This window comes from Leptonotus elevatus, chromosome 9, assembly GCF_054856555.1.
Source record: "Leptonotus elevatus isolate MCC_2025b chromosome 9, RoL_Lele_1.0, whole genome shotgun sequence".
Classification (NCBI taxonomy): Eukaryota; Metazoa; Chordata; class Actinopteri; order Syngnathiformes; family Syngnathidae; genus Leptonotus; species Leptonotus elevatus.
Genome location: NC_141247.1, coordinates 13545524 through 13562333, shown reverse-complemented (window position 1 = coordinate 13562333; position 16810 = coordinate 13545524). Strand labels below are relative to the sequence as shown.

The 16810-nt window shown below is 39.9% G+C and overlaps 1 protein-coding gene across 2 annotated transcripts in view; it reads right to left on the bottom strand.

Moving 5' to 3' along the window:
* The window catches only part of diaph1 (diaphanous related formin 1), an 85217-nt gene that overhangs the window by 3676 nt on the left and 64731 nt on the right, over window positions 1-16810 (bottom strand). For both annotated transcript variants that reach the window (XM_086084940.1, XM_086084941.1), the window contains 9 exons: window positions 12737-12832; window positions 12551-12645; window positions 11365-11466; window positions 10850-11089; window positions 10049-10178; window positions 9818-9942; window positions 9547-9711; window positions 9109-9241; window positions 5766-5855 (listed from right to left, as the gene is read on the bottom strand). In XM_086084940.1, the coding sequence (XP_085941066.1) occupies window positions 5766-5855; window positions 9109-9241; window positions 9547-9711; window positions 9818-9942; window positions 10049-10178; window positions 10850-11089; window positions 11365-11466; window positions 12551-12645; window positions 12737-12832 (1176 nt within the window). The remainder of the gene's footprint in view (window positions 1-5765; window positions 5856-9108; window positions 9242-9546; window positions 9712-9817; window positions 9943-10048; window positions 10179-10849; window positions 11090-11364; window positions 11467-12550; window positions 12646-12736; window positions 12833-16810) is intronic.

The window sequence follows — 16810 nt, the reverse complement described above, 5'->3', positions numbered from 1 at the left end:
TGTCTTTTGTGGGCTCTGAATGAGGGTTAGGTGGGAAAAATGCAGTACAAAATTATTTCCCTAATCTTTGCACACTACAAAGGACAACCTCAGCATGTCTAACAAAGTAACTGGTACTTTGACTAAATGATCCACAGGCTTGACATGACGCCTGGTTGCGCAGCAGGAGCAAAATGGGGCGTCGAGACTCGGCTCAAAAGATTAGTTGATAGGTGGGTGTGGCTTTGTACGGGTTTGTTTGAACACTGAGCTGAAGAGAAAACATCATCTGTAACACATTTTTCTCCAGCAGACTGCATGGTGAGGTAAATAATGTTTGACTACAAGATACAAAGAACACACAGCAATGATGAGGTGTGAAGTAAGCCAATGCAAAACTTAATTTAAGATTACCAAAGCCTAATAACGTATAAAGAATCCATCTCTATGGCTTTTGTGTACTAGAACAGAAACTATGATGAACCCAGAGTCAAACTTTGGCACAGCATGTACTGTCCATACACATGTTCCTTTTAGCAGGGATCTATCTGTAGCACCCTCCTCTGGCCCCACTGAGTAACACGCAGCTTCAAGAGGGAAATCATCAAACAATGGCCATTGCTAGAGCATGTAGGTAGGTACAGTGTCTAAGAGTCTACATACACAACACTGTTCAAATGCCAGGATTTTGTGAAATAATAAATACATCTTTACATTATAGGGTCCCACAAGCACTGTGGAGGGAGGACTAGGTCTCTGTTAATTAAGACTACCGTTACATTTGTGGCCCACAACTATTACGTCACACAGTGTGCTTGTTTCCTCTCGAGGTGTCCCCATTTCAGTTAGAACAATTATAAAACTTATAGTGGTGTACAGAATAATTGTCTCATTAACAGTCAGCTCGTCTATGACAAACACACAGCTATTAAGTTGCACCAAGGTTGGTAATGCCTTTTTTTTTAATCAATACTTTATGTTTTTGATACAAGAGACGCCAAGTTTAAACTGAAATTTAAATTAAATTAATTCCAAAATTAACCCATAATTAAATTTAATATATATATATATTGCAATCGTGTGCAATTGAAGCATTTTTAGAAATTGGTCAACAATTCAATTTGTAATGTTAAATTGGTTCAATAATTCTCTTTTTAGAGTGTGGAAAACATTGCTCCCCAAAAGTACAAAGCTGCACCTAAAATAAAGTCACTGATAGCAAAACTGCTCTCAAAGAAGAAAAATAGTTTAACATTAATTGTGGAAAAACATTTAAAACTTTATCTTGGTTTGGTCACAAAAACCTGGCATTTGACTTTTTATAACCATTGTATGTGAGTTATTGCACTGATTGTCTTGTGTTAAAAGTGTGTGTGATGCCATCCCTGCTTCAACCATGATGTGATCAATGACAGCCCTCCCAAATAGACTGAATGAATTCCCTTGTTTGTGTGTCCCAGTGTGGACATCAGTGAAAAGAGCATGTCCTTTCTATAGGGGCAGACGGTGTGCAGAGACAGCGTGTGCCTCCATTGTTGCCATCCGCATCATCTGTGCTGCTTTGTTCTGATTGGTGCTTTGTCAACTGGTTGCGGCACTGATTGGATGTGGGCCATGACCGAGCAGATGGTTTGGTGGTGAGTGATTAGACACATTCCTCCACATAAAAAGTGCTAATGTAAGGCGCTAGCTGCCAGGTTTCAGGTCTGTATTGACATGACATGAACAAGTCTTGAAGTAACAACCTGAAGAAGATTGTGAGAGTTTGAAAAAGTACACAGTGGAAAGTGCCCTGTGCAAAATGATGGAGAGGTGGTATTGGTATGCAAACACCCATGTGTGCCTTTGTGTTGTCACGCAGACATCTGTTGCATGTGTTTTGTCTGCTCATGTTTGAGCAGTGGGCAGAGGGAGGGTGTTAGACAGCTGGGAGTACCCGAGGCTGCCTGCCCACTCATTCTATGCAAGCAGCACAAATACCCACAGTGATCTGAGGTACAGGTCAAAGGTGAAGACTATATAATTTGCGCAGCCTCGTGGCTTCACATTCAGTCACAGTGCTGGAACACAATGAGCTTGGCAACAAACTCAATAGGCCCTCGTTTTGGTCTTTTACCTCATGTAGATGACATTTGTTGCAGTCTGCACAACTGTGTGTGGGGGTGGGGGGGGGGGTGGAGGCGTGAATAAGACAGCTTTGCGACGCGTATGACGTCAAAGTTATTTCTATATTGTATCTTGTTTTAATCCAGAATATCTAGACCAATGGCAATAGTCGATAATTTATTGAGGTACGTTATAACATTGTAGGGAACATATACAAGACGGAGACTATAACCACAAACACATTTAAATCAGGAATCTAATCCATCAGGGCAAGACTTCTTAGGCCGTGTTTACACATAGCTGGGGTTTTTGCAAACGGGAGATATTTTTTCTGCATTTTGCCCTGTCATCCACACGGTCACGGGGATTATTTTCATTAAAAACGTAGTTTTCAAAAAACTCCGGCCAAAATGAAGATTTTTCATCCTTAGTTGTCCCTGAATCTTAATTATTCAGCATTTTGGACAAGTTTTTGGAAGACTCTTTTCTGTTCTAGCATGTTTGTGCACTAATTGAGGGGCGGAAAGGGTTGAATGGTCCAAAAAGTCATGCTTGTATGAGGTAGCTGTTGAAAAATGCTATGCCCCGTTATCAAAACCGTCTTATTCAACATCAGGTTGAACTTCACAAATTCTAATTAATTTGGTCAAATTTGGTGTAAACATTCACATTAGGGGCAAAACTATTCTTCCATATTACAGTTCTAGTTTTTACAACCTTGTGTCTCAATGTATTTGTCTGTATATAGAACATCAAATCAATATCAATGCTTACAAGCAGAGCACAGCTTTTTTTTTTTTTATATATATGTCTACTGATGGAGGAAGCCTGTGGCTCCTGTGGTGTGCCATACATATCAGTTCAGCCAAAGACTGAATGAATCTCCTCCGTCACTTTTGCTAAATTAAGCACTCTCACTCGCACACTGCAAAAGCCAAAAAGGAAAAGCCTGCTCTTTATGGTGTGCAGCCCCTCCCACACAGTCTGCAAGATGAGGAGTACTTGCAAGTTGTTGTAAAATAGTAGCTACATACTCGAGACAAAACTGATACAGAACACCGCCCCCATACAAGCGTGGAAATTACTGACCAGTGGTTAAAAAGACTTCACGGTCAAAGCGAGAAATTAGGGAGGGTTTAAGATGAAATGTGATCTCCGTCGACATATTTTTTTTCCTTTCTACCACAGCTATGCACTCTCTCTCACACATGCTCTGCTTTTTCCTGTGAGGAATGAGGCAGCAAACAGTATTCTGCGGGACTGACTATAAACCTAGCCTGTTTTTCATTTCTGTCAGGCTCGCTGAAATGTATTCAAAAAGAATAACTTTCCTAAAGTTTACTTGCAGACCACAGAAAAACACTAGCAACAGCAACTGTGTTAATGTTAACACACATTTTTCTTTGATTTTGCACTTCACTTTACAAAAGGCACATAAAACAAGAAGGCAGAAAGAATGCAGTCTACCCTCCAACTCTGAGGCACCGCTTCACATCTGGCTTCTATTGACGGCGGGATAGGGTTCCACACACTCATACCCTCATGTGTGAATGCTCGCGCACGCACACAATCGGGCTTCTCTCAACAATGGACACTTAGCAACTCACATTTCAAAGCTTGCTGCAAAGTTAAACTTGATTACTTTGGAAATACAGACTCAACAACAATGGCTAAAAAATTTTAATTGAGTACAGTGGAACCCCACTATTTGTGAGGGATAGGGGCCGAGAAATAATAATAATTGTTGGTGCCTTCAAAGTGATTAAAATTCCCTATATTATCAATCTACTGGACTTGTCATCAATTCTGATGATGATGAATTACCGCAGTGATGTCCGATGAGAAAGATCGAACAATTAACTGCACAGCAAAGCAGAGTTTAATCAATATTGGCAATTTTCTCATAGGTCGAGGTTGCGTAGAATGGCTGAGTGTGTCAGTGATTATTGACCGCAGTGTCAACACTAACTAGTTGCCGTACACAGGTTTGTCATGTTCCTGAGCTGTTCCTATAAATTCCAATTGTTTGATGTTGTGTTTAGTCCTAGTTTGGCAAAACTACAGTGAGCCAAAGCCGCCACCATTTTTATCTTTGCTCTCCTACTGAAATGTAACATGGCCACAGTCGGATTTGTGATAGCATAAGCCATTGTAACAACATTCTACTGAGCGTACTAACAGGTTGGTGTTTTTATTTTGTTTTTCCCATTTTTACAGCAACAGTAACTAGGGATGCACCGAAATTATTTTTTTTGTCTGAAACCGAAAACCAAAAATGAGAAATGCTTGGCCGAAAACCAATTATGCCAAAAAAATTTTTTTTTTTACCATCATTGCATTTAATATAATTAATTAAAACTATAATATTACTGTTATAAAATATTTATTTAGCACTGGCATTTTAACAAAGCATAATATAAATTGAAATGCGTTCACACCACAAGACATGTTGGCTAATGGTAGCCTACATTAAACACCAAATGTGGGGTAAGCATTTTTGGGCGGTGCAATTGCACTTTATAGTCAATGTACAGTAGTTCGCACGGGTGGGCACGGATGTGTGCGGTGCGGATGACGTGTTTGTATTTAGAGCGGGACACGGTGCGGCACACTTAAAATCCGCACATTCACATAATTACCAACATTTAAAAATAAAAATACATTTCTTGGCACCAGCATCCTGTACAGTTCTGTAGTCACCCGGAGATATTGGTAAGTGTTTACTTGTTTAAAACTGCTGATAGCAATAGTGCTAGCATTAGCTAAACTATTTAGCACGGCCACCGAAAAGCCAGTGGAAAAAGTGGAACCGCTCGAGGGGCTCGAATCAAAGAAAAAAAGGAAGGCGCTGCAGGAGAAAGAGTGGCTCACCTGAAGTGCAGTAATCGGCAGCGCTCTCTTATTATGGCCCGCTGAAATGCTGTACAATAGTTTACCAAGCGACGCCCCTCTCCATCTCTGGTGTGCGGTGTTACTCACATGGTGAAACGCCAGCGATCAGCGAGGTGGACACGCAAACAGACGCTTGCTTGCAGCGGTTTTTTGCTTGCGTGACCACAACATCCTATTTCGACCATATTCTTTCGGCTTTAATTTTATTTCGGCCGAATGACAAAAATGCAGATTTTTGCCATTTTTGGCCGTATATTTTCGATGGCTGAAAATTTGGTGCATCACTAACAGTAACCATTCACTGTCTCAAAGAGATGCTACACGACAAAACATCACTGGTTTGACATTAAACCTTTTTTTTTACGCATTACATAAACTCACTAGTAGTTTTTCGGTCACTAAAGGGGGTAAAAACAAAAAAACGAATGCTGAACGGCAAATACTGTACATGGGGGTCCACTACCCATGAGTTCCTTACAATTTGAGATTTTCCTATTGTAGCTTTCATGCCTATTTAATGTACAACATATTCAAATAATGTCTTACATTGTGAATTGATACATAAGATATGTTAAAAAATGGTGGTACTTGTATCGCCCCACTTCCTCAACTTTTTGATCCATGTAATGACCCCCGGCACCCACTAAAAGATGGTATTGAGAGTTGCAAGGTGACAAAAGTAAGAGTGCTTAAGAAAAGATCCATAGCACAAATTACGAAAACACAAATAATATATTAAACAACAACTATGTAACAAAGAAATGCATGTGCACAGTAGTTAAGTGTACCTGCTTGCCGGGGTCCTCTCTTTCTCCTGAAGGCAGCGCCAGACTGCAATGCCTCCAAGAGGCCATCCATGATGCCAGTTTCATCACCCTCTGAAAGCACATCAAAACATAACATGAGCTATGCATCAAAAAACAACCATTCATGTCATTTGTAATCAACACAGCACATAAATACATTCTAATTTTGAGTAGCTTTGCTTTACTGTCTGCCTATCAGTGATTTTCTTAGACCCACGTGGGCTGGCCATGTTGGAAGATTTGCCATATTAACCCAGATAGGCACTGACCTAGTGCTGTCACTGGAGTTTCATGCTGTATTTTTCAAGCAGCAGAATGCTAAAATTTTTGTTGAACTGAAAAACATCTACACACTGGGAACTGTTGCCTACAGTTGATGAGGTATTGGCAGGAAAATAATCATATAGAATTATATTGACATTTCTTTAATTCCCCCGTTAGTTCTCAATCAGGCTGTGTGCGAGTGTTTTTGACTGCCCCTTGACTGTGTAAAAGTGTGTGTGAGTCAGTCAGTGGGAGGATTTAGTAGTACAGCTCTGCAGCCAGGCAGATGGTTTTAATTATTTCTGAATAGAACGAGAGGGGTCTGGAAAAGAAGGCAGTAGGGTTAAAGGTTTATGTCGCCACCCGCCAACCCCCACAGTTGTATGCGTGCGCACACACAGGCACGCACATACATCTTGCAATAAGCCATGTGGCAGATGGCTTGCGGCTTCCCCTGTCATGCCAGATAACGCCTCACACGTTTCCTTTCCATGGCTCACATACACCACTCTGTGCCGATATCCGGTAACTACACTGATGCTTGGTGATGTAGGCTATGTTTTTCTCCTTTGAGTGAAGCACATTCGACACAAGTCTGCTTACACTAATCACATGATTGCTTTAAACCACTAGTGCAAGCACGCTGCATGACAGTGTAAACATAGTTGTTTTGGCGCTGACTGGCCTTGAGCAAAACTGTTAGATAAAGACAACTCTCTTTCACTGAATGGAGGCATTCATTTGCTTTGTCGAGGCTCAACAACAAGGCTTATTATGCCAGCATGCAATGATAAACATGCATTCTTTTAATTCAATTGCTTTCTGTGTGCGATCCAGTTAATAGAGTTGCAGATGAAAGAGTTAAGTCAACATGAAGAGAGGTTATAAAAAGACACGTCCAAAGTTAAGTAAAAGCTTGTCACATGTCCACACTTGCACCAAAAGTGTTGTTTGGAAGGACTTGCCTGAGGCCATTAAGAACGTAAGACAGATTAGTTTGTGTAATAACATTAGACCATGAGAGATCTAAAAGATGATAGTCTGGATCCAATTGATTCAAACAATTTAGCACACACATAAATACAATGTGGGGGCAATCTCTTGCGTGGAGCAATAGCCCCCCTAGTGGATGTTAATTTACATACATTGTAAAAGAAGCTGGTGAAAATCAGAGACACGATGAACAGTACAGAGAACTTGTGGAGTGATTGTGATTTTCTTCAAAGTCCCTCTATCACCCCATGTCTTCTTGTCCTCGTCTCAATCGTTTCCCTTAACCTCTACACATCGAGACAACTGTGCGTGTGTGTGTGTGTAAGCCTCAGCAGAGCAGCTGCTGCAACCTCCGCTTCCATATACCCTCCCCCACTCTGGTCACACAAGCACTTGCATGGAGCGTGAGCACTCCCAGTGGTGGTTCCCATAACAGCATCTGAGTGGGTGTGGAGGTCACACATGCGCACACCCCTTTCTCGCAAAGCCATGCAGTATTTTTTGCTGACTCTGGTGACACCTAGTTGCGAGAATATGGTATATTCAATTTCCAAGTAGATGGGACGAGACCACAGTGTTTTTCCACTGCATGTGGGAAGTTCCATGTCAGAACATTGAGGATACTGTGGAAGATCCCTGGTACTAATACAACCACATTACATGATAATACGTTGTTGTTGTTTTTTTAAAATCAACTTTAAGTACATATAATTTACAGAGGACTGAAATATATTCTACAGGAAAAAAAAGGGTGGGGGGTGGGGGAGAAGAACCATCCACCACGGCCTTCACTACTATCTGACTCACATTGTCATGGCCAAACTCACTGCCTGACCTTCCAGGGTTTAATCAACAACTGGCGTGCTATGCAGACAGAGACAGCGTGTGAAGGAAGAACATTTGGTGATTTCATGAGATAAGACTACAATAGTAGACTAGAGTGACAGAAACAAAACGGGGGAAACAAGGAAGAAAGGATGTGTAAATGTGTCATTGCAGAAAGCAACCATTGTGTCATAGCCATCCACTGTGAGGGTTATAAACAAATACACACACCTGCTCTCTGTGCTGTATTTGTGTGTGGTTGAATTCAAATAGGGGGGTTTAAGTGACCTGAGGCACTCAAATATGCCACCTGTATGTAAATGAGCTCCAATCCTCACAGACACACGCACACACCTTTGATGCTCTATTATTTTCCACTCGCATGCCTCTAGATGCACAATCCAAACTATGAATACTTCCTGCTTTCAACATCGAAACCTTAGCACCATATGGCTAACGCACAGACGACATATTGCATGCATAATTCTCTAGGTGGACTGTACCTATAATAGCGAATTAATTGAAAGGCACACAAAGGAATAGACAAAGAAAAAAGCTTAATGGAACAAAAGAAAGTGAGGAGAAACTAAATGGAACTTTAGACAACTTAGTTATTGAACGGTGTCCACACAAGACAGATAAGCACACACATACATTCACAAGGTTAATGTGATTTAACTTAAGCTGTAGTGAATCTGAAATTGTGGAATCCTTGGAGATGCCAAAGTGGAGCCACAGAGAAGGAATGTACTCAAACTAGGTCACACTTAGAGAGAGGGATAAAAAGTGTCTGAATGAATATAATCGGCCAAGGAGGATTATTTCTGTGTATAAAGGGATGACTACGGAAATACATATTTGAGCACAGTACATTTTTTGTCATGAAAACCATGTTCTTTGAAATTATTTGTGTGGAAGCAGCTCTCTTATTTGCTAGAAGAGTTACAAATAGGCCAGGCAGTTTCTTGCTAATGTATCCTCTCTGAACTCGCTTTCTGAAGAGATTTATTGATACTTTTTTAAAGCAAGTCATCTCTATTAGATTAGCTCTGGTCTTCAAATTGTTATGTGTTTATTAAAGTTGCACACACACACATACAGGCACACACACACATACAGGCACACACAGCCACTCTCCACTGATGTGTGGACTCTGACTGCCCCCAACTGGAGTATGAAGGAAATAACAAAAAATAAGTGTATTTTTCTCCTAAAATTACACATTTAAGAGCAAAATTTTAACCTGTGTTGATGTCCAGGAGCTGATTCCTTTTGAGTTTCTCTTCCTTTTCCCTCTCAGCCTTTTCCCTCGCCAGCTTGGCTCTTCTGATCTTTTCTTCTGCCTCCTTCCTCTTCCGATTATCCTTCACTGCTTGCTGATGGAGGGACAAAGAAAAATACCTCATGTGACAGAAAATATGTAGCTTTGACAAAGAATATCATAGAATGTCAGATTAAAATTTATCTTAAAATTAACTAGATATATTTGGGAAACACTTTAAAACCAGGATGTCAGTTAATCATAATAGTTGGCAAAAAAAAGTCACCTCCGACAGTAAGCCTTTCAAGTCAGTTGATGCATAAACAATACATGAATCAGACTCTTCCAACTTCATGTCAATAAACAGAGGCTCCTTGGTCTAGTTAACTAAATTAGGGCTATGCATGGATAAAAACATACCTGGAACATGTTGTTAAAGGTGTGGAGGTCCCCAAAGAACTCTTCCACTGAAAGTTTTCTCGGGTCAAAGACAAAATAGTCTCCCAGGTCGGTATACTGCTTCTCCATATTTGTATGCATTAGATCCAGCTTCTCATACTGCTCATGGGCACTGCTTACAAAATTGTGAACACATTAAGTTAAGGAACACAGAATAAATATCCCCACCTTAACATATGTAAGGAATAATTCAACTGCTGAATTATTATAATCTTGCAGATAAGAAGGATATCGACATCTTCTCCACAAATAAGTCATTGTCACTTTGTGCAGGAGGGAAGGTTTCTATTTCTTTCTCCAGGTTCTTGATCTGACGACCCATCATTTCGACATTCTTCTGAAGTACCTCTGCAGAAACTATGACGAGAGAAATATTGAAGATTGTAATTTTTTTTTTTAAATCCATATGGCATTATTACGAATGAAGTGAGAACAGAATAGATCACTTTGACGTCCAGTGTACCTCTGCTGGCCTTCTCCACATGGATGAGCTCGTCAGTAAAGTTCATGACTTCCGGATACTGCTCCATGCACACATCAGCGAGAAAGTGGAGCAGAGTCTGCTTCAGGTCCGCTGATTTGGTGTCACGTAGCTGGTTGGATGAACATTTAGTTTAAAAATAGTCATTTAATGAAGTGATTGATCAAAAATCTATACAATAGCCAGTGCTGCCAAAATTGGAAAATGGAGCAGGAGCATTTCTAAATGAACTAACAGTATGTAGTAAATAAGCCTGAATCTGTTTGTGAGAACACTGCCTTCCAGGTAACATAGTAACCATGCTCTCACTCTGGAAGAATTCTTAAACTAAATCAGGTTGTATTTTCTTTCCTCTCAAGCAGATCCCCTGGATTGGCTGGCAACTAGTTCAGGGTGTAACCCGCCTACTGCCCGAAGCCAGCTGGGATAGGCTCCAGCGCCCCCCGCAACCCTTGTGAGGACTAAGCAGTTAAGAAAATGGATGGATGGATAAAGCAGATCCCACTTATAAAAAAACCTGCAAGGCAAATAGAAACTGTGGATATAAAACACAAACAAGACACACAAGATCATCCAGTTGAAAATGCCAAGAAAGAGTTTAGTTAATGGAAGGGTCGAAATGCTAATGTTAGCAGCAGTTTCTGTTATCAAACTAGAAAGTATCTTTAGAAAACACATCTTTTCAGTAGTAGGTCTGTAAAGATCTGTAAAAGCATATGAGAAAAGGCCTGACATGGGGATGCGTCTTAAAAGATCATGTACACTAGTCATTTTTTTTTTTACCTTGCAAAGGTATGATATGGAAAAGCCGAAGGCCTTGCCATTGCGGGAGCCTGCGTTCATATAATTGCCAACAAGGAGAATGATCTGCAACAGCTTGGAGAAGGACGTGCTTTTCCTGAGCTCCTCGCAGGCTGCCGTCACAGACACCACATCCGGTTTAACGTTGTTTAACTGTTCCTCAAACTGTAGCTTGAACAGGATGGCCCGAAGCCGTGGCCCCAACCGCTTCACACTAGACATCTGGGAAAGGATATGGATGAAGGATGTGTGGGGGCTTGCATGACTGAGGGGGATTTCATCCATTAGACATCTTCCACGGTTGAACAAAACAGTGTCTGTTTTGTAAGATGAACCATTACTGTGACTAATATATCAACAAGAATGTTACTTCATTATCAGTATATCTTCATTTGCTATGTCTCATTTTGCATCACATGCATACAGTATGGCTAGTTATTTACAAGTACCCAAAAACAACAATGTTCTGTATATTGTATAATGGCATGCCTTCTTACCACCACTCCAAACTGTTCAGCTTCAGCCAAGTCGTCATATTCATCTTTCATCTCTCCTAGGACACTTAGCTGCTCTGGTGAGGGGAGCAGTTTGACCAGGTTCTACAAGACACAAACAAATCACACAAATGCAAAATAAAAAAATAAAAAATTGTTTTAATATTTTGACGAGATTGCAGTATGATGGAGACCCCCTCGATAGCCATAATAAGCATTGTTAAACTGATTGCGCTGTCAATCAAAAGTAAGCAATATACATTTTGTAAAGACAAAACTCAAAAATTGTCCAGACACTTCATATTACTGTATATGCTATAGAGTGGATCTAATCTGTTCAGGGGGGGGAATAAGAACCAGGCCGGCCTGCGGACAGCAAAAATCCGCATATTAATTCAAGGCTCAAAATGACTGTTTTTCCTTTGAGAAACATTTTTGAGAATTAATTTCATTTAGAGATCAACTATTTTTAGGTGTGTGAGTTAAGCCCAGGAACACTAAGCAAGGGTTTAATTAAACAATAAAAATATGACAATACAGCAGGAGTTGTAGGGATGCAGCTATTGAATATTTTAGAGTATCATATACTGAAATGCTTTCAAATATATGGATACAATACATTCTTGCTCGATTAAAGCATAATCATAAATAAAATGGATAACATAAAACATTATACGTAGCCCTTTAAGCCCTAGCGCCCCCAATTGGGTCCTCTCCTACTTTGAAGAAGAAATTATGTGAAACAATACACCACTCATGAAATAATTTAATGATGTCACACAACAAATTAAACTGCAGAACCGGGGCTACAAGAATATAGAAGCAATTTTTACATTTCCCAAACATAGCTCAAACGCCAAATAATTTAATGATCAAATATAGAAATCGTATTGAGTCACACAGTGAAATAACTTGTCTCTCCCGCTGTGCTACTTCATGCAAAACACACAAGTGTTTTAGTTTTTTTCTCACATTTTTGCTGTGTGCCATCTTTATTTACCTTTAACCAGTAACATATATTACACCTTTGAACAAATCTCACAAGTGTTCCCTTTACTATGACACAATAATTATTCAAATGGAGCTTGTGGATGCAAAGCTTTCCTCTTTTTATTTGGGTACGTGTTCTAGCAAAAACCTGAAAAATAGCTTAGGGCTTAATTTATAAGGAACTGATGAGAATTTGTACCTGAACCATGGACTCTGCGAGGACTTTCTCGTTAACTTCCAGGATGCAGTTCTTGATTTCTTCATATGGAAGACGGAACGATCCAAGAAATATTGCTATGTGAACACAAAAAAAGTTAATATTGCATATAAAGTAATAGTCATAACTTGTTTTGTGTGTCTTTTTAAGCCAACTATTTAGACGTACACAGGTTTTGTGATGACTTTGAATCCAGAACCTTGAGCTCCTTGACTTTCTTCTTCTGCAACTGCTTTTCATCAGCACCTTCGAGTTCCTTTTTGGCTAGGAATGAGGACAGACAAGGCAAATTGAAGAGCAACTCAAATGAAGAATTTTGTTAGAAACACAATTTCCCCCAAAAACTTTATACAGGACATACAGCTAAACAGGAAATCAAAGCAAGAAAGGGAAATTAGCTACCGAGGCGATGCTAATCTCTGCTGTAGTTCACCTCAAAGGTGTTGGATGTGGTTGAAATAGGGGCACTAAAGTTCTTCCACACCAAACTCATATCAGGATGCCCTAAGGACCTTATATATATAGTCATGCTTGAAAAGGAGAGAGCCTGACCCAAACTGTTTCTTTAATTAGGAAGATTAGTCCAAACTTTTTTGTTTATAAAAAGATGAAGTTGAGGAGGGATGAAGGCGTAAGGGGCCCAGTAGTACAAATATTTGAGTCCACACAGTGTGGGAAGTGACTCACTAACTTTGCAATTTGGTAAAGTGAATAAAAACAATCCTTCCTTAATAGCAAAAGTATATACAATGCCAGTAAATAATAACCAGGGATTTAATACAAAGAATACCTTGCCAACAATTATATCATCATTTAGAAACTTCTCATATTACTTGGTTGTCTTTGTGAGATGTTAAAACTGGTTAGATCTGAAACATTTAAATGTGATAAATATGCAAAAGAAAAACAAATACTTGAATGAATGAATAAATGAAATACTTTTTCATAGCACTGTACACAACTAACACAAATGCTAACTGCATTCAGATTGAGTCATCTCACCAAGCCATCTAATACTCACTCTATATAAAAATCACCAGAGTTAATCTTTTTCCATCAGCGTTGCACACAGAAAACTGCCATTTGTGTGCGAGACCATGGTGTGAGATGATAATGTTGGGTAAGAAGTACCCATGCCCTGCTAAATGTGCTTGGACGTTTGTTAGCTGTGAGGCATGTTAACTTTTGCAATAGGCTTGCAGATACAGTACGTTTTATGACACACTTGACAAACACATTTGTGTTAACATGCTCGGACAAGGTCACATTTATGACTAAGGATGTGCAATTTTCTGTGGGGCTGAAAAGAATTAGGCCTGAAAGATGAACAAGTACATTGGATTGGTTCACACCACATTGCAAGCAAAAACTGCCCCGAGGAAAGGTCAATTTGATTTTAACGTCAGCAGGACTAGGTCTATTTGATGGAAGAAAAAAAAACTTTTAACAGTTTTCTTTATCAGACGGTACAGAAACAGATTAATATACACAAAAAGGTACACATATAGTGTACGTACTTATTCACAATTCACCAAATATCTAGGCCCACATCTATTTTGTCAGAATTTAGTGACTGTTGCTTTACAACAGCAGGCCAGACTACAGACCTCTAATTACATATTATCGAATGAAATGTTTAAGGGCTTTCAAGACTAACAGGAAAAAGCTTGATGCCATAGAAAAACTTAAAAAAATAATAACTTTTAATTAATTTTTTAATGGATGTGAGATCACACATTAATACATAAAATGATGTCAAATTATAGTATTTACACCAATTTTTTTTAATCATACAGCAACAATCCCCTTGGACAACAAAGATATATATCTACCTCTTAAAATATGGCATCCATGTGGCAAGCCCATTTTGAAGTCTAGTCAAAAGCTACTTTGTTTCCCGAGAGGCCACACAGTTCCCCATTTCAGGCCTCCTAATGAGATCCTCAAACCATCTTTTGACCACCGAATTAGAACAAACAGTCTGTGGTCTCAGTAAGTGTGATTGTTTTCCTGCATATCCGCTGACACGTTTTTACCCTCATGAAACTTCAACAATCATCTATGTATCATTTTACTACAATAAACTGATAGGCATTTCTTCGTTGTACCATATGCTGAATCTGTATATCCTGACACAAATCAACAACACAATGTCCTTAATGTTGATATAACAAACTGAGAGGTGGATGACAAAACAGGAAGACAGACACACACAAAGATATAAATATATCCGCACAGGTAGGAGGGGACAAGGGAAGTGACCATCATACATGGATAAACATCACAGGATACAGACAGAAAAAAAAATAGACTGAATATTAAGCAATTGAAATAGTGGCATCCACACAATATGACAAATAAGACTAAAAAGAATATTATCAGTTTTAATCAATTAAAAGCAATCAGCCCACTACTCCATTTTGAAGACGCACACACATTCTGCAACACATAAACCTCTAATCTGGGTGACCTATAATCTCAAACAATCCAGTTAATCTGTGAGGAGACTTTTGCAACATGTCACTAGGTTAATGTGTGAAAAATGATGAGGGAGTGTGTATGTGTTTGTATGCATGTTTGTGTGCTCCAACTACAGTGCGGCTGCTCGCTAGCCTATGAAAAGAGAGCACGACGTGCTGACATCACGGCTGATTCATGAAATGGGGGTTTGGAGTAATACGATTTGTAAAATGGCTGCTCTGTGGTTTCCACATGCCTGTCTGGCTTCCATTTTTAAGCCAATGGCACCTCTAGTGGCGGCTATGGAGCACTGCTCCACGTTGCACTTAGTCACTGTGGGGGAGGTGAGGAGCAGACTGAGCACATGTGCTGAGATGCACACAAACTTCAGCGCATTATAGACTAAGTTAAAGACAGAGAAAATTATATATGTATATAGTAAATTAACATTTCACTTTGATCAAGAAACTTATCATATGAAAAATAATTACGTCACAGATGCTTTTCCAGGAACAACTCCCCCCTCGTCTTCTTTAGTCTGACCAACAGCTGCTTGGCATTGAGTGATGGAGAGGAAATGTGTGTGTGTGTGGGGGGGGGGGGGGGGGGGGGGCAATGAGGGGGTTGTGCGTGTGTGTTGTATGTATGCCAACACATGTGTGTGCCATAAAAGACACACAAAATTCTTAATTTCTGCATCTTACTTTTATTAGAACTAAAAAACAAGACGTGGATGAGGAGAGCGGGGGGTGCACAAGATCACGAGGTGCCACGTCATGCAGAGGTCTCTGTCAATAGTGTGTGTGTGTGTGTGTGTGTGCACGCGCACACAAAGAGGAGTCTGTTAGTCAGTCAGCAGACCAGTGCCCCTAACCCCCCCTCCTATTCTCTTCCTCTATCCTTAAAAGGAAAAAAAGTGTGGTGGAGAAGGTAGCCAGGCTTTGTGTGAACAAAGGGAAAATATGGCCATATCGAAACTAAAACAAAGTTGGATAACAGTATAAGCATTTTCATGGCCTCTTCATTTTTCGCTCTCGTTCTACGAGGTCTATTCATCACTGCTGCCTGTAGTTTATTTTTAACCTGATAAAAGCTTTCAGATGATGTGCTCTATTGAATACCACACGGCAATGTTTTCCATGAGCCCTCGGGAGCCACAAAGGGAGTAAAAAAACAACTTTTAACACTTATATAACTTTTTTTCCATTCCTGAAAGCATTCCAGCCTGGAGATTGTCGTAACTGGGACGGAGGAGAGGGTTTTAAGTTTCAACATGAATGTGTGCACGCGTGCGCAAGATGAGAGCTTCTTTGGAAAAATCTGCTCAGAAAAAGAAAACGACACAAACAAATGTTTTGCCAACTATTTAAAAAAGAAGAAGTTTTTTTTAAAGGAGAACAAAGAGGGAAAGTTGTGCTTTTTATTGTGAAAAGTTAACTTTGCAACTGGAAAAAAAACCCTGCATCAAATTCTTTGTGTAACGTAAACAAGAGGCCAGAAGTATGGCAAACAGGGGAACAGCTGTAGTCTTGGTTCCTTTAAACATTAAATGTCCCACTCTCTATAGAAGTGTGTGTACGTGTCACAATCGAAGTGTGTTTGACAGAAGAAGAATAAGGGGGTTTCCACGGTAACTGTGCGCCTCAAAGAGCCCCTTCATCCTGTTTTTCTCTGTGAAAGGAAACGGGAAGAAAAGACTGGACTGTGTATGTGTGTGTGCGTGCACGACTGATTGTGTGAAAAGGACCAGATGGCAGGGTGGGGCAAAGGGGAGGGGGTATG